General features: G+C 43.2%; 1 protein-coding gene across 3 annotated transcripts in view; it reads right to left on the bottom strand.

Moving 5' to 3' along the window:
* Positions 1-936: 936 nt before the first annotated feature.
* LOC141110892 (uncharacterized) overlaps positions 937-27191 on the bottom strand; it is a 70459-nt gene continuing 44204 nt past the window's right edge. For all 3 annotated transcript variants that reach the window (XM_073602652.1, XM_073602653.1, XM_073602654.1), the window contains one exon: positions 937-8097. In XM_073602652.1, the coding sequence (XP_073458753.1) occupies positions 6675-8045 (1371 nt within the window). In that variant the 5' untranslated portion in view covers positions 8046-8097 and the 3' untranslated portion in view covers positions 937-6674. The remainder of the gene's footprint in view (positions 8098-27191) is intronic.

Consider the following 27191-nt stretch of genomic DNA (forward strand, 5'->3'; position numbering starts at 1 on the left):
AAGGTACCACTAAATCGCTCGCAAGAAGCCTGCGATAAAGCGTCAAGGCTGGAAGTCTAGGTTTACGATGGCCCCAAATAAATTGTAGCCATTTACGTTGTAAATTTGCAGAACATTATTTGGTACAAGGATGGGTTGTTTAGTACCCTGAAATAATAGAGCAGTTTAGGCAAATAGGTCCTTTTTATGTTGTGTATTTTATAGAGCCAGGAGATGGAGAATGACCTCCATGAGGTGAGAAGGGTAGCTAAAGTCCTAAATAACGGGGGGATAGCAGGTCCTATACAGCGAGTCGAAAGACGAAGTCAGTTTGATACCCAGGTAGGGTAAAGAAGCGGACCAAGCTAAATTATAGTTGTCTGGTGTTTATGTGGGCATAGAGTAAGATTTAGGGCTTTAGATTTAGCTTCACTGATGACTAAATTTGAAATGGAGCCAAAGTCCACCAGAAGAGCAAAGGCATAAGGAAGTGTGGGGGGAGTAGAGCACATCAGGATGTCATCAGCGAACAGCAACAGTTTGTGGTGTGTCGCCGATGTTTGGAGGCCATGTACGTCTGGGTTTCGCTCAGATAGCAGCTGCTAAAGGTTTAAGGGCCAAAACAAATAAAATGGGGGAAAGGGGGCACCCTTATGTTGTGCCTCACCGAATTGCAAAGGAGTTGGCAGTGTAACCCATGTATCTCAGTGTAGCTGAAACCCGGGCCTACAGGGCAGAGATCAAAGAGAAAAAAAACTTTTAAGTAATAAAAAAGTGTGTCCAATTGTGGAAGACAGAGAGGGGAGGAGGCAGGGCTAACACTGATCAGACCATAAAAATGCTGTGTGTTGTCAACTCACAAGGCATAACAGCTAAATGCATATCTGTTCTTGCAGGGTCTGTTAAAGGAAAAAAACACAAAGAAATATGCATGTATTGCAGAGATATATTGTATATATATATATATATATATATATATATATATATATATATATATTTTACTTGATATACATGTTAATGTATGTAGTATGATAGGAAATGGAGGCCAGATGCACCAAAGAGGATTTATTCAGTTTTCTTTTTTTATTTTTATTAAAAAACTGGAAATCTGAAGGAGCCCACAAGACATTTAGGCTGGTTCTGGCCTTCCCTATCAAGGCTCTACTTTTACATTGAATAATACCTGACCTTGTAACCTGGAACCACCAGCACCTTTTTGGCTATCTTGCCAAGTGCTGTGATTAACACATTGTTTTCAGACTCGTGTTAATTCTTTCTGGTAGCTGAGATAATTTTTATTTTATTAGGATACTGATTTGAATATTGCTATAGTTCACTTTGTTATTGCTTTAATTCAGTTTCTATTTTAGTCTATATTTCTAAACCTACCCGTGTATTAAAGAGACAACAGAAACACAAAACAATATTTCAACTGAAAAGGAAACCACTAGGTATCTATTGCTCACTGTTAAGAAACCGATGGTGGTATTCTTTGTGTACAAGCTTGTGTCTGTAAAGGACTGCTGATTTTTCATTCTATACCATAACACTTAATTGGTAATATTTGCCAAAATGCAATTTCTGTTACACAGTTTCAAACAGTTTGAACAGGCAACTGTCTTGCAAGTTCCCATAGTCCCTAGTACTAAGTTACCATACGTACAAGGTAACATATTCTTACAACATAATGTTGGTATAGCACAGTAGTTCTCAAACTTTTTTGGTCATAATTTCCTTTGGAAGCAGATGAGTTTTCATTCCCCCCTCACCCCCGTACACATTTATTAGAAGGGCTGGGCAGCAGACACAAAATGTCAGACTGTCTTATGACGTCACTCTATGTAAGCTGTGAACAAAGCATCCGTATGCTATGTTCATAACACGGGAAAAACAAGTCTTAAAATCCTCCATGAACAATATGAAGTTGGAGCTATGAACTAAAGAGGAAAAAAATGCTATCTTAATTCTTAATACAGTACTCTGACTTGCGGAGTCTGTAAAATCGTTTCTACCTTCTCTCTGATAGCATGTGAATGTAGCTTAGGATGTCAAAAGGGTTGGAGGGTGCATAACAACAAGAAAAAAAAAGGTGTCTGTGGCCTTGTCACCTGGAAACAAAGTTTTGAACTGCTCAGATTTTTACAGCCACAACACTGAAATACAAGATCCAATCCAACAATTCCAAAATGTGGACAGCAAAAAGATGGTACAAAAGAGCTGGATCATGCACTGTTATGAACTGCACACTGAAAAAAAAATTAATAAAGAGGTGGGTTACCATCTAAATAGATGATTTACCAGATTAAGACAGTCCCTCCAATAGCTTTGGCATCCACCACCACTGCATCCAGCATCACCACAAAACATAGTTTGGTAGGAATAATGGAGCACTGTTTCTTGTTTAATCATTGAAGTATACAGTGGGAATATAATTATTTGATCCACTTACAAAGATTTAAATTTAAATGATAAGAGACAGGATATCAACCAAAAAAACCACATGATACAGATGTTATAAATTGAGTTGTAGTTCAGTGAGTAAAATAAGTATTTGATCCCCTACCAACAAAAATTATTCTGGCTCCCACAGACTGGCTACATGTGGTACACAGATTAGTCCTTAATTTCTTCCTCCCATTCAAACCTCACCATCATGCTCAAGACCAAAGAGCTGTCAAAGGATGTCAGGGACAAGATTGTAGAGCTGCACAAGTCTGGAATGGACTACAAGACCATCAGCAAGAAGCTTGGTGAGAAGGAGACAACTGTTGGTCCAATTATTTGCAAATGGAAGAAATACAAAATAACCATAAATCACCCTTGGCCTGGAGCTCAATGCAAGATTTTGCCTCATGGGGTAAAAATGATCATGGGAAAAGTGAGGGATCAGCCCAGAACTACACAGGCAGGCAGTTGGGACCACAGTCACCAAACAAACCATTGGTAACACAATGCGCTGCTATAGATTGAAATCCTGCAGTGCCCGCTAGGTAGGCCTGTCTAAAGTTTGCCAGTGAACATCTAAATGATTCAGAGAAGTATTGGGAGAAATTAATATGGTCAGATGAGACCAAAAATTAGCTTTTTGGCATTAACTTGACTTGCCGTGTTTGGAGGAAGAAAAATGCTGACTATGACCCTAAGAACACCACACCTACATTCAAGCACAGAGGTGGAAACATTATTCTTTGGGGAGGTTTCTCTGCTAAAGGTACAGGCTGAATTTCCCACATTGAGGGGCCAATGGATAGGGCCAGGTATTGTAAAATCATGGATGAGAACCTTCTTCGCTCAGCCAGAACACTGAAGAAAGGTCATGGATGGGTCTTCCATCATGACAATGACCCAAAACATACTGTCAAGTTAACAAAGCAGTGGCTCCAGAAGAAGCACATTAAGGTCATCGAATGGCCTAGCCAGTCTGCAGACCTTAATCCCATAGAAAATTTATGGAGGGAGATGAAACTTCAAGTTGCCAAGCGACAGCCAAGGAACCTTAAGGATTTACAGAAAATCTGTAAAGAAGCGTGCACCAAAATCCCTCCTGAGATGTGTGTAAACCTGGTAACAAATTACAAGAAACATCTTACCTCTGTGCTTGCCAACATGAGTTTCTCCACCAAATACTAAGTCATGTTTTCTTGGGGATCAAATACTTATTTTACTCACAGAACTGCAGCTCAATTTATATAATTTGTATCATGTGTTTTTTCTGGATTTTTGGTTGATATTCTGTCTCTATCATTTAAAATACACCTATGATGAAAATTATAGACCCTTAATTTCTTTGTAAGTGGGCAATCTTACAAAATCTGCAGGGGATCAAATAATTATTTTCCCCAATGTATACCACTCTGATTAGTGCTCACTCCACTATCATAGACACAGGAGGCTGGGGTAGCCATCACTGTGCAGAGGCACAGTAATTATGTAGCACCTTGGGTGCTAGAGTATAGTAACAGTGAATGTCACATTCGGAGGCTTCATAAATATAGGGGATTATTTACTAAAGGCAAATCCACTTTGCACTAAGAGTGCACTGCAAGTGCACTTGAAAGTGCACTAAAAGTGCACTTGGAAGTGCAAGTTGATTTAGATCAGAGGGGGACGCGCAAGGATAATAAAAAACAGCATTTTAGCTTGCACATGATTGGATAATGAAATCAGCAGAGCGTCCCCTCATTTCAGATCTACCCCTCAGATTTACAGCGACTGCACTTCCAAATTCACTTTCAGTGCACTTTCAAGTACACTTGCAGTGCAAAGTGGATTTGTCCTTAGTAAATAACCCCCATAGTGTCATTAGCCCCAGGCTGAACCAGAAGGGTGTCAACCCTACACATGCCATCCACTTCCTGTACTGAAGGGGTCTCCTCCAAAGGGGGGTGTACGCTCCACAATCTGAGAATCACTGGTATACCATAACACTTTTGCACCGCTTAAAGATAAATCCCAGGTATGGAAAATTTCACATTCTTACATCCAGCTTGGAACAATGGAAACATGCAAAACGTGTAAAACTTGTGGGCTGTCCATAGAAGCAGAAAATCACTGTAGTCAGCACTGCTACTACAGTGATTGCTGCTAGCTTCCAGGTCCCATGCCAGGTGGCTGCACTGCTGTTCACTGAACACAGGAGGTCACCAGCTTGGCATGGGCCCATTCAGAGAACACTTTACATATTCTTAATGAATGCAAAGAGTTCGCTGACTGTACAAGGTGGGGACTGCGATGTCACTATCCCTCTCTGCACTGTTCAATCAAAGAATGCTTTTCATTCATTAAAAAAATGTAGAGTGTTCCCTAAATGGTGCCTAAGCTAAGCATGCAGCCTACTTTGTTCACAATGCAGTAGGGCAGGCACTCGGCATGGGACCCGGAAGCTAGTAGAGATCGCTGTAAGAGTGGTGCCTAGTAGAGTAATTTCCAGTTTCCACGGGTATCCCACAGGTATGGTGCATACATACTTAAATTGGTCTAAGCTGGACCAATGTAACTATGGTAAAATTGCCATACCTAGAATTCATCTTTAACTTTATTGAGCTGTACTCCAGGAAATGATGACACCAAATAAACACTGGCACTGTTGTCCCCGTTGTTTGGGGTATTAAATGTCCAATACATCTTTACCTGAAAAGGAAGTTGGTTGAATATGCTTGCACCTGAAATGGCTGGTATGTTATTCACTAATGCAAATGACTAATTTCTTTGTCTATATCACTACTCACTTCACCCTCATTCTATGACAACATGCAGTACCTAATATCTGGACATACCCTCTTTAGAAGGTGTGTTGCTTAATTTTTTTGCCCCTGTGCTCTCAGAGTGCTATCTTGCTTTGATGGTCATGGCTGGTAATTTTCTCCCCAAGCAATCAAAGACCCATTTCAAATGAGCTCAGTGACTTATAGGTCCGTGATCATTTAGGGCAGGGATATGCAATTAGCAGACCTCCAGCTGTTGCAGAACTACAAGTCCCATGAGACATAGCAAGACTCTGACAGTCACAAGCACGACACCCGGAGGCAGAGGCATGATGGGACTTGTAGTTTTGCAACAGCTGGAGGTCCGCTAATTGCATATCCCTGATTTAGGGATCTAAGAATCTGCTCTCATTGCCAGAACAATGCAATTCTAGGAATGTTTCTGCCAATCAAGACATTGGATGGAAGAACACAAAATGCAAGGGGCTTGTTCTGGAGACTGTGCAGATGCAGTTATGCAAAAGAGTCACATATATAGTGTGAGCATGTATAGTTGATCCTGTCAGTCACACAAAATCATTACACAACATTGGATACCGACTATTTCTGCTATCGTGCACCTGTTAGGTCAACATCAAGTAAAAAGCTTAAAGGAAATATACTGAGAGAAATATTGAGGTAGCCATTGCTGGCCTTGATCAATAAATTCCTGGGAGAGTGGAAAAATGGCACTGGAACCCTGAATTTTCTTATTACCATCCAATAGTATGGAGGTAGTGTTAATATATGGAGTCTGTTTGCTGGCGACTTCTACAGTACACACCAAAGGATTTCCATTGTTACCTTGGGTTGTGGTAGGGATGAGCAAATCTAGGACCAAAGTGTAACACTGTGAAATTAAAGTCAAAATAAAAATTTGTTTCAGTGTAAGAATCAAATGAAAGAATGTATACAGAACAATTCAATTTTGGGAGCTACAGTCTTGTCCTCTTCATCAGCGCTAAATACAACATTTCTTCATAGTTCTTTGTGTTGTTTTTAGCCCTGATGAAGGGGGCAAAAATACATCCCCAATATAGTGTTGGCTTTGTGAATAGTCTTTCATATGACTTTTACATTAGAATAAACGTAGGATATTGATATCATCATGTCGCACTTAAGTTTTAGATTTACTCTTTCTCTAAAAATTGTCTGGCTGTTTCTGGCTTCAGTACCTTCTGAGACAGAATAGTCAGACCAGGAAAGTCAGAGCCAAGTCAGACCTTATCTGTACACATTTTCCAAGTCAGAAAGTATTAAAGGCATTGAATCATTATGGCACCCAGAAACCTAGCATTTTCAGCAATGGCAGCCTCCATGCTCCGTCAGTGCACTTTTCCTTTAGGTCATTTGTCAGCAGTTTACAACACTTGGGTATTGACATCTTGCACAGTCCAGGACTGGAATAGCTATTTTAAATACAAAGGTATAATACTTGTATGTGCCCAGCAATTACAGAACACTGTCATCTAAAAGACTTTTCATAAAGTTTTCCTCCCAATCACTGTTGTCCGCAGCAACCTGCCTAAATAAAGCTTGTATTGTGTGTTTCCTCTTCGTATGCCTGCGGAGGGTGTTTTTTTCTGTGAAGCGCACATAGCAGATTTCACATTGATAGGGCTTTTCCCCAGTGTGCACCCTTTGGTGTCTTTGTAGTTCACCCGATTCACGGAACCCTTTGCGGCAGATGTTACATAAGAAAGGTCTTGCTCCAGTGTGAATATGCTTGTGCCGTTGCAGGTGAGAAGAGCGTTTAAAGCTTTTTCCACAAACTTTGCATTCAAAAGGTTTGCATTCAGTATGGGTAATACTATGGCGTTCCAGATCGGACACGTACAAGAATGACCTGAAGCAGACAGGGCAGTAATGAAGTCTTCTGGGATCCTCTGATGATAGATCATCTAGGTCATCACCATTTTGTAGTGATGAGATTATATCATCTTTGAAAACAGTGTAAGGAATCCCTTGATCATCTATCAACAGGAACTTGCTTTTCTCTGTACAAGATTCATTTTCACTCCCTTGGGGCTGGCATCTGAGGCCTTTGGATTTGGGAACATATTGTGAAAAGCAATTGTTGACCTTGTCACCTTCTTGCTCCTCTTCAATAGTGTCTGATATGTTCATTATGCCTGATAGATCATTATTGAGAGGTTCTAAACCAGAGCTTATCTCAGGAGAGCAAGGATCCTCAATTCTGGAATCTAGAGAGACAGGGCTAGCCTGTACCCCCTCAGCTACTGTTGATACTGAGTTTGAACAATGTAAAGGTTGTGGAACCTCATCGACAATTTCACAATCATAATCTCTTACTGCCTCAGGGGCATTCTCTATTGCATTCCAAGGAGTTCTGAATAATGAATGTGAAATTGGTACTGTAGCTACTTTTATTAGCTCTGTTCCAGCCGTTATCCATTGGGAGGTTACATCTTCAGCTATTTCTTTGCTTATCCATTGGGATGTTACATCTTCAGCTATATCTTTGCGATGGGTATTATCAAAGTGATTGTATGGAATGTGAAATCTGTCTTCAAATCTAACATCTGAGCTGGCAGAAGGCAAATGTTGCAGAAAGCAACGAGCGTGAGCTTCATTACTAACACATGCTTGTAGATTACTACCATACTGATATGTCGGTAGAGGTACTGGCTTTACATGTGAAATATAGGGTGTTCTACTGACAGGTTGAAGGGCATGAGTCCAGGCCCGGTTCCATGTCATATGATGGCTCAATGGGTTTGGTAGGTTAGTCCAATCCTTAGGACACAGCTGATTAACCATCCAAGGCTGATGAAATTGCTTGTTATAGTTCGTAGACTCCATAATTAAGTATTTTTCATACACAATCCATTAGTCTTTACTTACTGGTCTATAACTGTAAATAAAAAGGAAAACATCATTTCATTTGTATACTGCAAATAACTACAAGTAAACCTGTTACAAAGCTGTGTAATTCTTACTTAGCACAATTAAGCATATGGAAAACAAAAAATTTAAGCAAATATTAACTTCGGTAAAAAAGTAAAAACTATGTGAAAAAGATCAGCCGATCCAGAGATAAAGGCAACTGAATTTTTCACCTCCCAAGCCTCCTTTGTAGTCAGTGAGGCTGCCAATCAGTTCAAAGGCCATTAAAAGGGTTAGGAGGAGGAAAAGACAGCACCAATCATAACAGGATAGGTCAAGCTCTGCATTTAACTTTAGCTGCCTATATGTCTTAATCTGTTTGTTGTTCTGACATGCAGTTTTTACTGAATGTTTTTTGTGATTACACATTTTTTATCTCATGCTTGGTTGGAAATGCCCAGTTTTGTAACAGGTTTAGGTTAAAGCCGAACTGTAGCCATTTTCAACACAATAAAGAATAAAGCACTAGGAGCTTTTTTAATGCTGTCCTTGTGTTGTTTACATTTTGTTGGCTTAAATTTCTGTTCAAGAATTATCTCCTTCCAAGTTGTGTGGTTACAGAGTGGTAATTAAGGCGCTGGATGGGATAGAGTTTCAGGAGAATATGCCCCATTCACTCAGTAACACCAAATACATGATCTGTAAATGTAACGTTGTTACCGTTAAGCAATGAAGACATGTCGGTGGCTGCACTGTTATATCCAACTGGGGCATCAACCGACAAAGTGATAGATATTCCCTGCTACTATGCATGGCTGTCAATAGGAAAAAAATCAAGTGATTTCAAATAAAAATTCACAAACAATATATACACATATTTCTAAACATAATTTGGTAGCAGAAACATAAATATAATCCACTGGGGTGGCTACAGCTCCACTTTATAGCACAGCTATCAATTGACAACATACAGCAAATTAATTTGTAAATTGAATGAAAAGGCAAGCACATTTTTCCATTGCCTGACTCTGCATTCTAATTTGTCCACTCTGCAGAGAATTCAATAATTCATGATTTATGATTGCCCAGATTCCTTATAACTTCATGAATCAAAAGGCAGGTCAATTAAATGAAAGTTAAATATACTTTCCACGTTTTAAAAACATTAGTTTTGTTAAAAAAAAGTAGTCAGGAAAACATGAAATATTGCATAATAATAAAAATACAGTAAATACTAAACCTGCGCTTCTACCTTACCCAAACAATGTGAAATTTTTATTATAAACAGCTGCATAAGTTAAATATGGCATGTGTAACTAAATGTGTCAAAATTCAAACAGCACTACAAGTGTCCCTTACTTATATTATATTATTAAATCAATTGTGCAACAAATCATTTAGGTATAAATAGATCCATATGTAACAGTAATGTAATACAAAGGTAAAAAAAAAAAAAAAAAACAAGATTAAGAAGCCATCTTATGTGAATGGTCAATTATAGTCCCATTAACCCCTTTTAGGTGGATCCCACAGTTCTTTAAAACCCCACCAGTAATCTCACTAACTGAAAGTGAGAACATATTGACATTCCATGCATCCGTTCAACGTGTTTCATCCCATAAAAACTTTTTCAAGAGTGGCAACTCAAGGGATGGATTGAGATCTGTGAAGGCTTAAAGGGGTTGTAAACCTTTTGTTTTTCACCTTAATGCATTCTATGCATTAACTTGAAAAAACACCTGGCAGTGACCAGCCCCCCAGCCCCCCCGTTTTACTTACCTGAGCCCTGGAACTTGACCCGGCGGGGACACGCTGTCTCTCTGCCCGGGGGTTCTCAGTGTCAGAAACCATGAATCAGACTGAGACAGAAGTACAGTTAAATCATACTTGTTTAATAATATAAAAAAAGGTAAACAGAGTAAACATAGTCAAAACATAGCCAGAGTTCAGGAACGGGTAGTCAGATAAGCCAAACGTCAGGGAGCAGGAGATGAGCGTAGTAAAACAGCAAGCAGGATGTGGAGCCAGAAGGGATGTCAGCCAAGCAAGTCTTTAATAGGAATGCAGGAGATAGTCTCTGTGATGGTGACCAAGGCGAAGGCAGAGACCCTCTGGGCTGGACGGCTTAAGTAGGCAGGACTGACGAGCAGGATATCAGCAGCAGCTGAGTAACTGTGGAGAGATAGGATCTGGCAATTAGGCGACAGCTGAGCGGCCAGCTCAGAGAAGGAAGGGCAGAGCCCAGCCCTGACAGTACCTCCTGCTCAACGACCCCTCTCCCTCGGAGGACCACCAGGCTTGAGGGGAAATGTCTATGGAAATCACGGAGTAGGACAGGGGTATGTACGTCCGAGGATGAGACCCAAGAGCGTTCCTCCGGACTGTACTCTTTCCAATGCACCAGGTACTGTATGCGCCCATGGAACCTACGGGAGTCAACAATGGACTGTATTTCATACTCTTCATGGCTCTCAACCTGTACAGGGTGAGGACGTGGCACCTAGGTGGTAAAGCAGTTACAGACCAAAGGTTTTAATAAGGAGACAAATACATTCGAAATACCCATATTAGAAGAAAGGTCTAATGCGTAAGCCAATGGGTAATCCTGCAAAGAATACAGAAAGGCCCAATAAACCGAGGTGCGTACTTCAGTGAGGGGACACAAACCCGGAGGTTTTAAGATGACAGCCAGACTCTGTCCCCAACCTAGTTTAAATGCGCAGGCAGGTGAAGTGAGAAGGAGAAGTGAGACTGGTGTGAACCGTAGCCAGAATACAATCAGGAGGAATCACAGGAACCGGAACCAACTTCATCTTGGAAGTGGAGGAAAATTGTCGTGACAAAGCGTCAGCCCTTACATTCTTAGTACCGGGTAAGAATGAGACAATGTAAACGAAACTTGACAAGAAAAGAGCCCATCGCGGCCTTCTGGGAGAGAAGCATTTAGCCTCAGACAAGAATGTGAGATTCTAATGGTCAGTAAGAATGAGAATCGGCACAGGGTTCCTTTGAGGAGATGTTTCCATTCTTCAGGGCTAAAATGATCGCCAGCAGCTTTCTGTCACCAATCTCGTAATTGCACTCCACAGGTGGCAATTTCTTGGAAAAGTAGCCACAAGGATGCATAGCGCTCTCAGAGGTAGGACGTTGAGACAGAAGGGCGCCAACATCAGTCAGCATCAGTCAGAAGCATCAATCTCAAGGATAAAAGATAAGATGCGATCAGGATGTGCCAACACAGGAGCAGAAACAAAGGCAGCCTTGAGACTCTCAAAGGCCTTAACGGACTCTGGAGACCAACTCTGTGGGTTACTGTCTTTTCTGGTCATATTAGTCAGGGGCTTGACCAGAGACGGGAAGTTACAAATACATTTCCGATAATAGTTGGCAAAGCCCAGGAAACGCTGCAGAGGACGTAAGCCCATTTGTCGGGGCTACTGTAGGACTGCTGAAAGTTTCTCTGGGTCAATCGAAAAACCAGCAGTGGAAATGACATAACCCAGGAATTTAACCTGTTCACGATGGAACTTGCACTTCTCCAGTTTACAATAGAGATTGTTCTCTCTTAGTTTCTGAAGCACATGACAGACATCTGTGTGGTGGCTCTCCAGGGACTTGGAAAATCACACATAACTGCAACAAATTGGAGGAGATCATTAATAAATTCCTGGAAAACTGCCGGGGCATTACAAAAGGCCAAAAGGCATTACGAGGTACTCATAATGGCCTGTTCTGGCATTAAACTCAGTTTTCCACTCGTCACCCTCCTTAATCCTCAGAAGATTGTATGCCCCTCTCAAATCAAGCTTCGTGAAAACCGTTACTTGAGGCGGTCAAATAACTCTGTAATCAACAGATTCGGATAGGCATTCTTAATCGTGAAACTATTGAGGCCCCTATAATCAATACAAGGTCTCAGTTCACCACTCTTCTTCTTCACAAAGAAGAAATCAGCAGGAGTCAAGGATTTGTGGATGAAATCTCGAGAAAGTGCATCTGCAACATACTCCTCCATGGCCTTATCCTCCAAGACTGACAAAGGGTAAACTCGGCCACGAGGGGGTATGGCACCAGGTTGAAGGTCAATTGCGCAATCATACGCCTGGTGTGGAGGCAAACTACCGGCTTGACCTTTGTCAAAGATATCGCTAAAATCTTAAAAAGAAAACTGTGCTATTATCTAAAAAGGACCAAGCTGCAACTCAAGGCATTATACGACGCCAAAACAGAAATAAAACAAGATGAAGCTGCGCTAAGGATTGATATTAAAAAAACAATCTTTTGGAATTGGGCCAATGCATTTACCAATAGCAAACGGTAAGTGCAACATGATAATAAAAAGGCAGATGAAACCCAATGCAAATACCGTTTAAATGTGAGCACAAAAATTATATATAAAAAAATTTTAAAATATTATATTTCAAACATTAAAAATGCAAAAACACTGAGTGTATATATGGATGGGTTGGTGAAACCCAATCTCAAAGAAATACAGTGATGGCAAAAGGTATGGCGAGAAAGTGATTAATAAAAAACATCAGTGACAAAATGTAATAATAGACAAGTGAATCTTGATTGGCAAAAAGAACAAATAAGTGAGTCCATATAGCATGTGATATCTGATGTAAAAAAACAAATAAAGAAAAAAGATCCAAAATAAGTCCATACACAATATGTGAAAAACTTGATCACGGTGAAAAAATTCAAAACAGTACAGAAACCGCGCAGAGAGTAATAAAGATACCTCCACCTACAGACACAGTGCCGCTTACCAGAACGATATGGTCCCTTATGACAGGGGACCTAGAAGCGCAAGTGGCTTATAACTCAGCCTGGGGTCTCAATGGCAGGCACAAAACTCCTCAATCCCAGCAACAGTAATCATCATCTCAATGCAGCCAGATGGTTGAATCCTCAATGTGGCGTCCCTCTAAGGAGTGGGCTGCCGTGCCCACACCAACGTGGCATGAAGAGCCACAGTTGGCCTTACAAAGCAATTTCCACATGTAGCTCTCTCTCGGGTAGTTTTCCTGAGTCGCAGGCCAGTTGCAAAAATCGCAGTACTCCTCCGGCAGGGAGAAGAGTAAAGAGGTGCACAGGACCTTGGCCACCTTCTGAAAGCATGTCTTACTGCATTGTGATGACCAGGAGAGAACCTAGGCATGGAGCCAATCAAAAGAGGGGTTGTGCCTCTGTAACCAAGGATAACCAATAATCAGCGGAAACTTAGGTGAGGAAATAACTTGGTGAAGTTATGGTGAAGCGCCCCTACGGCCTTGGACAACGGGAAAGTCTCATGAGTCACATGGGCAGGCTGTAGAGGTCTTCCGTCAAGAGCCTAAATGGCAAGTGGAGTGTCACGCAGCTGCAGCGGAATTGAATGCTTCGATACAAAGGCAGCATCAATAAACAGGCCTGCAGCCCCAGAGTTGATTAGAGCCTGTATCTCAATGGATGACATAGCCCAAGAAAGGGTGACCGAAACCAGGAGCTTATCCTTCTGGATAACTGGGGACAAAACAACCACACCTAAGGTCTGTCCATGACAGGACCTCAAGGTTCGGGCGTCCCCTGGATGGGTAGGACAAGACTTCAAAAAGTGACCTGCCTGGCCACAATAAAGGCACAATCTCTGCCTCCTCCTAAAGGTTCTCTCATCCGCAGAGAGAAGCGTGAAACCCAAGTGCATGGGTTCACCTTTACTGACCGACTCGGTACCAGTAGGCATAGGAGGTGAGGGAGGCACGGGTGGGACTGCAAAGCTTGGAGACAAATGTACAGGAGGTTTCCGCAAGCGCTCCTTAAAAGAGAGTCTTTCTCTGAGTCTGGAGTCAATGAGGATGGCAAACGTGATCAACTTCTCCAGCTCAGTGGATATATCTCATCTTTGATGGTATCCGAGAGACCATGAGAAAAAGCAGCCACGAGGGCCTCATTGTTCCACACAACCTCTGCTGCCAGAGTACGAAATTCAATGGCGTAGTCGGCAACAGTTCTTGTACTCTGTTTGATGAAATGAGGCACTTGGCAGGAGAAGCGGAGCATGCAGGAACGTCAAATACCCTTTTAAAACGAAGCCACAAACTCAGGGTAGCTCAAGACAACAGTTTTTTGCGCCTCCCATAGAGGGTTTGCCCAGGCCAAGGCTCTCTCAGAAAGCAAAGATATCATGAAACCTACTTTGCTTCTGTCCGTGGGAAACGCAAATCCAATGACGTGGGCGCCGGGGTGCGGGGCTGAGTCATACATTCGGCGGCTATGGACGCTGAATGCAGGACTCGGGAGCGCGCCCACAAGGTAACCCCCTCGGGAGAGCGCTTCGCCTAGGGGGTTATCTGATGTGGGGAGGAGCCGCGAGAACCATGCGGGACCCCAGAAGACGGTGTTCGGGGCCACTCTGTGCAAAACGAGCTGCACAGTGGAGGTAAGTATGATATGTTTGTTATTTAAAAAAAAAAAAAAGAACCCTTATAATCACTTTGAGCAGAAGGCTTTGCCTGGCTTGCTCATTTGTGGGTTCACAACAGGATATGTGAATTTAGCCTTTGTTTATTAAGGGTCCAGTGAGATTCCTTAAAGTAGAACTATAGGCAAAACTTTTTTTTTTTCCATTTTGGATAGAGTAAGGGAGGGTTATAACAGATTTTTTTTTCTTTTGTCAGATTTTATATTTTTTTGCCATCTGTGTCCTATTGCAGAGATTTCCTTTCAATTCCTGTCCCATAGCCAAACAGGAAGTGAGAGGAAATCCCTGCAAATTCAGGGAATTCCTTGGGGACCCCCAAGTCACCAGAACTAGTGTCCCCATTAGAATATTTCCACTCTATTATTTTTCAGGGGACAGCTCAAAATTTGGGATTTTCTTTTACTTTCACTTTCATGAGAAGGTTGAATATCCTTAAAGATGAAGAAAACTCCTCTTTTTTGTTTGTACCTATGGGTAAGCCTATAAAAAAGCTTACCTATGGGTACTGTAAATATCTCCTAAACTTGCATCATTTAGGAGATATTTACTGTATATATATCTTTACTGTATACTGCTCAGATTATGTCATTGGCGCATGCGCTCTAAAGAAACGGCCGCCCGTGCCTTCCTTCAGGGCCTATGCCGTGACCGGTGGCTCCCGCGCACATGCGCGGGAGTGACATCATCACAGCTTCAGCCAATCACAGCACCAGAGACTGCAAACCCGGGAGAAAGACCGGGGAAGATGTGGGCTGTGTTAGCGGTGTGCGGGCACCGCTGCAAGGCTTCGTTCTAAGGTAGGTGTTTCATAATGAGCTAATATGCGATATTCACAGGGAGGTCTATTGGAAAGTCTATTGGATGGAAGATTGGTTACAATTGGAATTCTGTGCCCAAAGAGATACATCTAATTGGGACTATAATTGACTATTCATATGTTTATTTTTGTTACATTTGTATTATTGTTACTTATGAATGTGTTTATGTCCTTAATTTATTTGTTACACATTTCACATATCGAGTATGTGTAGAGACACTTGCAGCATTTTTTGAATTTTGACACATTATGTTGCATATCAAAATTTTGTATTCTTCTATTGAACCAAAGGTTTAACCACTTCAGCCCTGGAAGGATTTGCCCCCTTCCTGACCAGAGCACTTTTTACAATTTGGCATTGCAGTGCTTTAACTGGTAATTGCGCGGTCATGCAATGCTGTACCAAAACAAAATTTTCATCCTTTTTCCCCACAAATAGAGCTTTATTTTGGTGTTATTTGATCACCTCTGCAGTTTTTATTTTTTGCACTATAAACAAAAGAAGATCGGACATTTAAAAAAAAAAAATTTCTATTGTGTGATTTAAAAAAATACAATAAACTAAATTTTAATCATACATTTAGGCCAAAATGCATTTAGCCACATGTCTTGGGTAAGAAAAAATTCAATAAGCGTATATTTATTGGTTTGCGCAAAAGTTATAGCGTCTACAAACTAGGGTACATTTTCTGGAATTTACGCAACTTTTAGTTTATGCCTATCTCATTTCTTGAGGTGCTATAATGGCAGGGCAGTACAACCCCCCCCCCCCTTCCAAAATGACCTAATTTTGGCAAGTAGACACCCCAAGGAATTTGCTGAGAGGCATGTTGAGCACAATGAATATTTTATTTTTTTGTCACAAGCGATTGAAAAATGACAACAAAATAAAAAAAATTTACACAAAGTTGTCACTGAAATTTTATATTGTTCAAACATGCAATGGGCATATGTGAAATTACACCCCAAAATACATTCTACTGCTTCTCCTGAGTATGGGGATACCACATGTGTGGGTCTTTTTGGGAGCCTAGCCACGTACAGGACCCCGAAAACCAAGCACTGCCTTCAGGCTTTCTAAGGGCGTAAAATGGTGATTTCACTCCTCACTATATATCACAGTTTCGGTGGCCATGTAATGTCAAGATAGCACAACCCCCCACCCCCTCCAAATGACCCCATTTTGGAAATTAGACACCCCAAGGTATTTGCTGAGAGGCATGTTGAGTCCATGTAATATTTTATATTTTGCCACAAGTTTCGGGAAAATGACAAAAACATTTATTTTTTTCACAAAGTTGTCACAAAATGATATATTGCTCAAACATGCCACGGACATATGTGAAATGACACCCCAAAATACATTCTGATGCTTCTCCTGAGTACAGGGATACCACATGTGTGAGACTTTTTGGGAGCCTAGCCGTGTACAGGACCCCAAAAACCAATCACCGCCTTCAGGCTTTCTAAGGGCGTAAAATGGTGATTTCACTCCTCATTACCTATCACAGTTTCGGAGGCCATGAAATGCCAAGATAGCACAACCCCCCCCCCCCCCCCCCAAAATGACCCCATTTTGGAAAATAAACACCCCAAGCTATTTGCTGAGAGGCATGTTGAGTATTTTGCAGATCTCACTTTTTGTCACAAAGTTTTGAAAATTGAAAAAAGAAAAAAAGAAATGTCCTTCTCTTTCTTCCTTTTTAAAAAACAAATGAGAGCTGCAAAATACTCACCATGCCTCTTAGCAAATACATTGGGGTGTCTAGTTTCCAAAATGGGGTAATTTTGGGGGGGGGGGGGTTGTGCTATTTTGACATTTCAGGGCCTCTGAAACTGTGATAGGTAGTGAGGAATAAAATCACAATTTTACGCCCTTAGAAATTCTGAAGGCGGTGATTGCTTTTCGGGGTCCTGTACACGGCTAGGATCCCAAAAAGTCCCACACATGTGGTATCCCCGTACTCAGGAGATGCAGCAGAATGTATTTTGGGGTGCAATTCCACATATACCCATGTCATGTGTGAGCAATATATCATTTTGTGACAACTTTGTGAAAAAAAATAAAATAATATTCCCGAATATTGTGGCAAAATATAAAATATTCCATGGACTCAACATGCCTCTCAGCAAATAGCTTAGGGTGTCTACTTTCCAAAATGGGGTCATTTGAGGGGGGGGGGGTTGAACTGTTCTAGTATTTTATGCACAACATTGGAAGCTTATGCCACACATCACCCTCTGTTCTAACCACCTGAAGACAAAGCCCTTTCTGACACTTTTTATTTACATGAAAAAAATATTTTTTTTGCTAGAAAATTACTTTGAACCCCCAAAAATTATATATATTTTTTAAAGCAAAGGCCCTACAGATTAAAATGGTGGGTGTTGCAATTTTTTTTCACACAGTATTTGCGCAGTGATTTTTCAAACGCAATTTTTTTGAAAAAAAAAAACACTTTTTTGAATTTTTATGCACTAAAATACACTATATTGCCCAAATGACCAAATGTTAGTAAAATATAAAAGCTGATCTTATGCTGAGTACATAGATACCAAACACAACATGCTTTACAATTGCGCAAAACCGTGCAGCTGCGACAAACTACATACATTTTTAAAATCCTTTAAAAGCCTTTACAGGTTACCACTTTTGATTTACAGAGGAGGTCTACTGCTAAAATGACTGCCCTCAATCTGGCATTCGCGGTGATACTTCACATGCATGGTGCAATTGCTGTTTAAATATGACAGGAGGGGGGCGTGTCCAAGATGGCGCTGGGAGCGGACGTCTAGTACCAGAGCTCCCACTCCGGACTTATATCCTCCTAATATCCTAGTGTGGATTTTGCACCAATTTCCCAGCCACACACACTGAGGGTTCCCCTGTGACTCAGGGAATGCGCAGGTATAAAAAAGGGGCACAGAAACCGCAAGCTCCTGAACATACACGAATGACAGGAGGGGGGCGTGTCCAAGATGGCGCTGGGAGCGGACGTCTAGTACCAGAGCTCCCACTCCGGACTTATATCCTCCTAATATCCTAGTGTGGATTTTGCACCAATTTCCCAGCCACACACACTGAGGGTTCCCCTGTGACTCAGGGAATGCGCAGGTATAAAAAAGGGGCACAGAAACCGCAAGCTCCTGAACATACACGAACGCCGCCGAAGCCCGGGCCCTCTCTCCCCAAGGCCTGTCACATGGAGACACAGACCTCTGCTCCGCCGGATGGCGCGATCCAGGCTGGATTTCAGGCGTTTGAGGCTCTGATGCAAGCTATCTCCACATGCCAGTCAACTCTCACCATCAAGATAGACCATGTCCAGGAAGAGACTGCCCTCATTCGCCAAGACATGGATCGTTTCAGGGAGCGAGTGGGGGAGGCGGAAAGGCGGATTTCCACCACAGAAGATGTGCAGAGAGAACACCATGAGGACATACAGATCCTAAAATCGAAGGTGAGAGCACTTGAATCCAGGGCCGAGGACGCCGAGAACCGGAATCGGAGGAACAATCTCCGGGTTCTCGGCCGGAGGGCGCAGAGGGGACGGATCCGGTCGGCTTTATGGAGAAATTGCTGCCAGCTCTTCTCCCGAGAGCACAATTTTCCCCGCACTTTTCCATTGAACGCACCCATCGAATGCCTGCCAGCAGAGGCCCACAGGGAGCTCCGCCGCGCACCTTCATATTCAAGCTCCTGCACTACAGGGACAGGGACACCGTGCTCCGCTCTGCTCGCTTGCAAGGAGAAGTACAATATGAAAATACGAAACTTCTTATTTTCCCAGACTATTCTGTGGAGACACAGAGACAACGGAAGTCTTTTGATCATGTCCGTGCCATGCTGCGAGAGAAAGGGATCAAGTATAGCATGCTATTCCCAGCCAGACTGAGAGTACAGGACAGCGAAAAAGTGCAATTCTTCACCTCTCCCAGAGAAGCGGCTGCATGGGCTGACACTATCCAAAAGTGACTCTCCTCTTGGGAACTGTGAGTATATTTCTGGAGATTCTGCAGGGGATTTTGTTTGTGGAGGGGAGGGATTGATCCTTTTGGGTGCCTTTGTGGACCCCTCTCACATCATCAAGGGCGGCCATGGGCTATCTGTTCAGCATTCCCTCTTGTTCTATAACTTTGGAACTACCCCACACTCCCCCCCTCAAATGCATCTCCAGGGGCACACAGATTCCTCCAATTTCCAGTGTGGAGTCAGAAGAGACATCTGGTTTGAAACCCTGAACTCTCCTCCTATATAGACTCCCTTCATCATTGCCGTTTACTATTGGAGAAACGATGGGAACTTTTATTAATGCTGGGATGCCACTATGGATGCAGATATGACGCCTTATCCTCCTTGGGACATGACAAGGCCTTAATAGTTATCTCCCTTTTGCTTCTTTCCTTCCCCTTCCCCCCCCCCCTCCTTCCCCTGCTATTTTTCCAGCAAGACCTTGATCCCGGCCGGGGTCGGGGGTAATCATCGACTACTGCAAGTTTTGTGCCCCCGGGGCTCCGGGTGATCCACACCATCTCTTCCTTACCAGAACTTAAAGTACACTTGATTATATTTGATCCACAGAGGTTGGTTGCCTGTAGTTCACTGCCTCCATGATCAGCCTTTTGGCTGACGCAAGTTTTGGGACACAGACCTGCCTCCATGTTTGGGGGTCGGGTGGGGTGGGGGGAAGTTTGGGGATGTTGAGCCGTGTTCTTGGCTGCCAGTTTTTTGTTTTATACTATTTGACAGTACTGTATTTGCTCTTTATATTTAAACTGATGTCAGGCTCTGGTTCACTTCGGGCGTTCCTTTTGATGGCTTGTGGTGACCTAGGATTCGCAAGTAGTCTGTATCCTGTTTTTTCTATAATTGAAATATATACATGACTAATCTTGATGTCCTCTCCTGGAACACACGGGGTTTAAACTCTCCACTTAAGCGCTCCTTAGTGTTTCAATTTATAAAGAAGCACAGTCCCCATATTTGTGTGTTACAGGAGACACATCTGATTGGTAGCAAAACTCTTAGTCTAAAGAAACCATGGGTAGGTCATCACTACCATTCTACTTACTCTAACTTTGCCAGAGGGGTTAGTATTCTGGTCCTGAAAACTCTCCCTTTTAAGCTCCTTGATTTAATTCTGGATCCTGATGGGAGATATGTACTAATACATGCCCTGATCTATAATTTACCATGGGTGCTGGTAGATGTGTATCTACCCCCCCCAGCTTCCTTTAAGATCCTCAATTTAATCTCGGGTGGGCTGGCTCAGTTTCCCCCCGATAATGTTGTATTGATGGGAGATTTCAACCTTGTTCCGGACTCTGGGTTGGACAGAAGCACAGTGGGAGGTGCTACCCGTCATGATTTGGCGGTCTGGGCTGACACATATGGTCTAGTGGATGTATGGAGATGGAAGAACCCTCATACCAAAGCTTTTACATGCCACTCAGCCACGCATAGATCTTTCTCTCATATAGACCTGGCCTATGTTGCGGCCCCTGTCCTCCCCAGAGTTCGGGACATCAGTATACTACCTCGGGGGATCTCAGACCACGCCCCACTGCTACTATCCCTGGAACTGACGGTGACTCCGTCGGATAGACTCTAGAGGTTGTCCAGGTTCTGGATATCCGATGCAGATGTTGACTCTCAGTTTCGAGAAACGGTACAACAATTCTGGAAAGACAACCCGGGAACAGCTTCTGATAATACTGTTTGGGAAGACTTTAGGCCTCATCAAGGGGGCAATACCAATGTATTATTGCTAAAGGAAGGAGACTACATAGGGCAGAGCTTACCAGACTTGAGGCTGAGGCAATTAGACAAGAGGCTTTATATGTCCGGTCCCGTGAACCACGAGACTATACAACACTCCAATCCCTTATCCAACAAACCTTACTGTTACAGACCTCCCTGACACAAAAGAAGCTATTATACCAATCCCAACGCATATTTTAGCAGGGGGAAAAGACAGGTCGTCTTTTGGCCTGGCTGTCCAGGGAACAATCCGGGGTGACGGCAATAGCGCAGATTCGCGACGGGACACTTCATTCCTCCCCAGTGGAAATTAATCGATGCTTTACTAATCATTACCAGCAATTATATAGCTCACGAGTAACATATGACCAACAAGACCTTACTGACTACCTGGAGGAAATTGACATCCCAGTCCTTACACCTGCCGCAGCAAATATACTAGACGCTCCCATTCAATTAGAGGAAATACAAAAGGCCCTCAAAATGATGCAGACAGGCAAGACTCCGGGTCCAGACGGCTTCCCAGTGGAGTTCTACAAGATCTATATGGAAGAACTAGCCCCTAGATTGCAGGCGGTCTTTGGCTCAGCTTTAAAAACTGGGGCCCTCCCGGCCTTGATGAGCGAGGCGGTTATAGTACTTATCCCCAAGCCGGGGAAAGACCCTACCCTCTGCGCATCCTACCGCCCTATTTCTCTCCTAAATGTTGACGCAAAGGTCTTTGCCAAAATCCTCGCCAACCGTTTAAGTAAAGTTATCACAGCCCTGACTCACCCGGACCAAACGGGGTTTATGCCCGGAAGAGGCACAGATATAAATATCCGAAGATTGCACACTCACATTGCTGCGGTTGACCCGGGGAGCCCTGGGGTGGTAGCCTCACTCGACGCAGAGAAAGCTTTTGACTCGGTCGAGTGGGGCTACCTGTGGAGGGTCCTTTCTAGATTTGGCTTCGGTCCAGTCTTTCTCTCCTGGATTCGGATGTTGTATGCACACCCTAGAGCTCGCATACGCAAGGGCAGTTCTCTGTCGGAGCCCTTTTTCTTAGAGAGAGGGACTCGGCAGGGATGTCCCCTGTCCCCGGCATTATTTGCCTTGGCCCTTGAGCCGCTGGCGGCTCATATTAGAAGCGACCAAGCTATTAGAGGTATTAAAGTAGGCCCGTTGGAGGAGAAATTGTCCCTTTATGCCGATGACTCTCTCCTTTATTTGGATGATGCCTCCGGGTCCTTGAGGGCTGCCTTGTCTCAGTTTGATACCTTCAGCCGTTTTTCAAGAGTCCGTATCAACTGGGACAAGTCGGTCCTTTTCCCACTTCACCCCTCTTTGCCTCGCATTAATACTCAAACCCCTCTTCGATGGGTCGAAGAGTTCACATATTTGGGCGTAAGGGTGGCCCTATCTTTGGATAGATATCTAGACCGTAATATCCTTCTGGTGTTGGACAAACTCGCCAAACAGTGTACCACCTGGCGCAAGCTCCCACTTACGCCGGTGGGTAGAGGGAATTTAATCAAAATGGTGTATTAACCCAAGTTGTTATATTATTTTCGTCACACTCCTGTCCATATACCCCGGGCCTTATTTCGGATATTGGACAGCATTGTGAGTGACTTTGTCTGGGCGGGTAGACCTCCTAAAATGGCCAGACGAACCCTTTATCTTCCCCTGTCTGGGGGTGGTCTGGCCCTTCCAAACTTCCTTATATACTATTGGGCGGCGGTTTTGGTTACCGTCCGCTGGTGGTTTTCCCAGCCTAGGCAAAACCCAGCGGTTACCCTTGAAGCAGCAATCCTTGGTTCATATGCGGCCCTTTCTAACCTAAACTTCAGGGGGTGCAAAGCACACCCGGGTGTTACGGTGCCCATGAAGACCACAATTCGAGTTTGGCAATGTTCCTGGGCAGCCCATCGTGACCCCCTGGTGGTCTCCCCTCACACTCCCCTCTGGGGCAATCCCCTTCTCCCCCACTTGAATACAGTTCATGACCCAGCGGCGTGGGCAATGAGGGGAATTGTTACCCTCAAGCAAGTAATGCCAAATGGTAAAATCCTAACATTTCTAGAATTAAGACAATCATTTAAACTTCCTCGTTCCTTCCAATTTCGATACTGGCAGCTCCGACACGCCCTTACTTCCCAATTCCCTGGCCCAATCACTTTGAATTCTGATTCTATTGAGAGACTTCTCACTTCGGAGTTACTGCCCAAACCACTCTCCACCCTCTACATGTATCTCACAGTGGCCCATGACACGGACACCTCACACATGCTGGCCAAATGGGGGGAAGATATTCCCAACCTAGATGAAGACATATGGGAAGACTGTGTCTCTACATTTATTCCTTCTATGATAGCTTCTAGAGACCGTTTCGTGCAATTGAAATTTTTACATAGGGCATACTATACCCCACAAAGGCTGGCCAATATATACCCCTCTCTCAGCTCACTGTGCACGAGATGCTCCATTGAGCGAGGCTCCTTCTTCCATATGGTTTGGACTTGCAACAAGATCCATCCATACTGGAGGGGGGTAGCGGATGTACTAACAGAAGTTTGCGGCGCCACATTGACACTGGACCCTCTTGTCTTTTTGCTCAGCTACCTTGGGGACATGGAAGGTGACCGTTATACCAAATTATGTTTGACTTTTGCCCTCTATTATGCTAGGAGGGAAATCCTGTTGAGATGGAAGGGTACAGAGCTCCCTACAGTTGCCTCATGGTGAAGTACAATTAATAAAGTCCTTCCATTATATAAGATTACATATGAAAGTAGGAACTGCCCGGCGAAATTTGAAAAAATATGGTCACATTGGTCTGATGCCTGAACTAGTGAATTCCTATGACATGCAACTGTCACTGTATTGTGCATATGAGTTAATGGAGATCTGGGAGTTCTTGCGGAATCTCCCTCTGACTCATCTCCCCCCCCTCCCCCCCTTCCCCTCCCCTCCTATCTCCCTTTCACCTCCTTCTTTCCTCCCCGCTTTTCTCCCTCCCCCTCCTCCCTTTCCCCTCCTCCCCCCTGAAATCGTCTTCTTCCCTTTATATTTTCAGCCTAAGATCACTGGGATCAACCTAGGACTGCCTTTGTTTTTATAAAGTATACACCTCCCTCTTCTTGTACTGTATTATTTGATATTTGTAATGAATCTATAGACATATTCTTATACTACAGGATGCCTTTCACCTTTGGGAACCCTGATTCCATCAACGCCTGGCAATAGCTACATTCCATTGAGATATGATCTGGTAGCATGTACTGTACTGTTTATGCTGTTAATGCTGTTTTGTATTTCTTGATTTCTAAATAAATAAAAACTCTTACTGTCAAAAAAAAAAAAATATGACAGGAGACCAACGCTTGCGTTCGTCTTTGCGCACGAGCACGGGGGGGACAGGGGTGCATTTTTTAAAATTAATATTATTATTTATTTTGCCTTTTTATTTTATTTTTACACTGTTCCTTTCTTTTTTTTATTATAATTGTTATTGTTATCACAAGGAATGTAAATATCCCCTATGATAGCAATAGGTAGTGACAGGTACTCTTTTAAAAAAAAATTGGTGTCTGTTAGACTCTAGATCTCTCCTCTGCCCTCAAAGCATCTGACCACACCAAGCTCGGTGTGAGAAGATGCTTTCCCAATTTCTCCATGGCACTGCTTATATCCAGCGAAACTGAAGTCATAAAATGCACATAGCTTCTGATTTCTTAGATCATAGAGGTGATTGGAGCCTGGTCTTCGATCAGCTCTATGGTCAGCTGGCGGAACCACCGGCTGCATTCTCAGGTTCCCCGCTGGGACAGGAGATCCCGAGAAAACCATGGAAGATGGCGGGAGGGGGAACGACATTTCCTCCCACTGCTTGTAAAAGCAGTCTAGCGGCTAAGTAGCTGCTAGGTTTGCTTTTACATGAAAGCTGACCGCTGGCTGAAAAGAACGATACCAAAATGATACCTAAACCTGCAGGCATCATTCAGGTATAACCACTCAAAGTCCAGCAACATACCAGTTGCTGGTCCTTGTTGGGCATATATTGTAATGTTCTTTTTTTTCATGCAGTCTGTGTGCTGAACGAAAAAAGAGATTGATTGGTGGGTATGCCCACCATTAGAATACCACCCTGCATCCACCTACTTCTAATGATGGGCATACATGCACCGTTCTTTTTTAACTGTGGTAGTAAAATCACTTCCTACAGCGCTGGAGTCACTGGTTTACGTATCGTGAGAGCAAACGCTGTTGCTGTCAAGATAAATAAATCAGTGCTGCAGCTGAATGGCGTACCTGAAAAGTAAACAATGGTAACAATAAAACATTAACTCAATAAAACAACTTTTTTATTGCAATCTGTGCCAAAAAAAGTAAAATATATGCCGAAGCATGGACACAATCCGTCCCTAATGTTAGGGGTAAAACGCCCCTCCACCCCTGCCCCCATGCTTCGGCATATATGCTCTTTTTTTTCAACTGTGGTAATAAAATCCCCTCCTACAGCGCTGGAGTCACTGATTTATGTATCATGAGAGCAAACGCAGTTGCTGTCAAGATAGATAAATCAGTGCTGCAGCTGAATGGCAAACCTACAAAGAAAATAATGATTAACAATAAAACACAGTAAACGGTAAGGTATAAAAGAATGACATACCTGCAAAGCAAACATGATACAACATAGTAACAATAAAACATTGCAGTTAAGCATAAAATGCCGTAAAACAGAGCAGACCAATAGAGAGAGAGAAGAACAAGAAAAACACAACTATTTTTGGCTTTTTTATTTTATATATATATATATATATATATTTTTTTATTTTTTTTTTACACTTTTTTTGTAACTGTAACAGTTCCAGGTTTGGGTCTCTCAAAAGGCAATGGCATCTTTGGGGACCCTGTGAAAGTGTGTCCTATGACTGTGCAGTGCTGTACCCTACGCTAATACTCCACTAGTGTGTGGTAGCGTTGGAAACATTCACCGATGCAGAGACCAGGTTGGTCAGGACAGGAGGGACAATAAAAGTGGGTGTCACGCCTGTGTCCGCGTTTCCTACAGACACAACATCTTCTTTGGGGGGTTTGTTGGGTAGGGGTACCACGGAGGACATACAGAAAATGCCTCTCATGCAGCTGGCTCACTGCATTTGCATTGGGAAGTTGGGGCACAGCACAGTCTGGAAACAGAAGGGCTGTGATGACCTCTTCCTGGAATTGAAGGAAGGATTCAGTTCATCCTGACACCTTGTATAGCACATAAGCGTTCAGCAGAGCCAATTGAAATAGGTATATAGACACCAGCGTCTGGCTCTATGGGCAATTATGTACGGCGCCATCAACTGGTCGTTGAGGTCCACCCCTCCCATGTTAAGGTTGTATTCGTGGACATAGAGGGGTTTCTCCACAACACCAGTCACAGTTGCAATTTGGACTGTCGTATCTGCATGAAGGGAGGACAGAACGAAAACATTCCGTAAATCCCTCCACTTCACTGCGAGCAAATTATTACATCTCAAGTAGGTTCTCTCCCCCAGCCTAAGACAGGAATCTACAAGCCGCTGGGGTAAGCCCTGGCGATTAGATCACACGGTGCCACATGCGCCAATTCCACAATCAAAAAGGTGACTAAAAAGTGGCACACTTGTGTAATAATTGTCCACGTACAAGTGGTACCCCTTTCTGAATAAGGGTGACACCAAGTCCCACACAATCTTACCAGCGCTCCCTATGTAGTCTGGGAAGTTCTCAGGCTCCACGTGACTATCTTTTCCCTCGCAAACCATAAAACTATATGTATAGCCTGTTGCCCCGTCACAGAGCTTATACAACTTGACCCCATATCTGGCACGCTTGCTGGGAAGATACTGTTTGAAAGACAAGCGGACAGAAAACGTAATCAGGGACTCATCAACGCAGACAACTTGATCGTGAGTAAACAAGGCTGTAAACTGTTGGTTGAAGTGGTTTACGAGGGGACGAATTTTGTAGAGCCGATCAAATCCAGGGTCACCCCGAGGACGACAGAGTGCATTGTCGTTGAAGTGCATAAATCGCAAGATCTGCTCATATCTAGCCCTGGTC

Source organism: Aquarana catesbeiana, linkage group LG10 (assembly GCF_042186555.1).
Source record: "Aquarana catesbeiana isolate 2022-GZ linkage group LG10, ASM4218655v1, whole genome shotgun sequence".
In the NCBI taxonomy this organism is placed as follows: domain Eukaryota; kingdom Metazoa; phylum Chordata; class Amphibia; order Anura; family Ranidae; genus Aquarana; species Aquarana catesbeiana.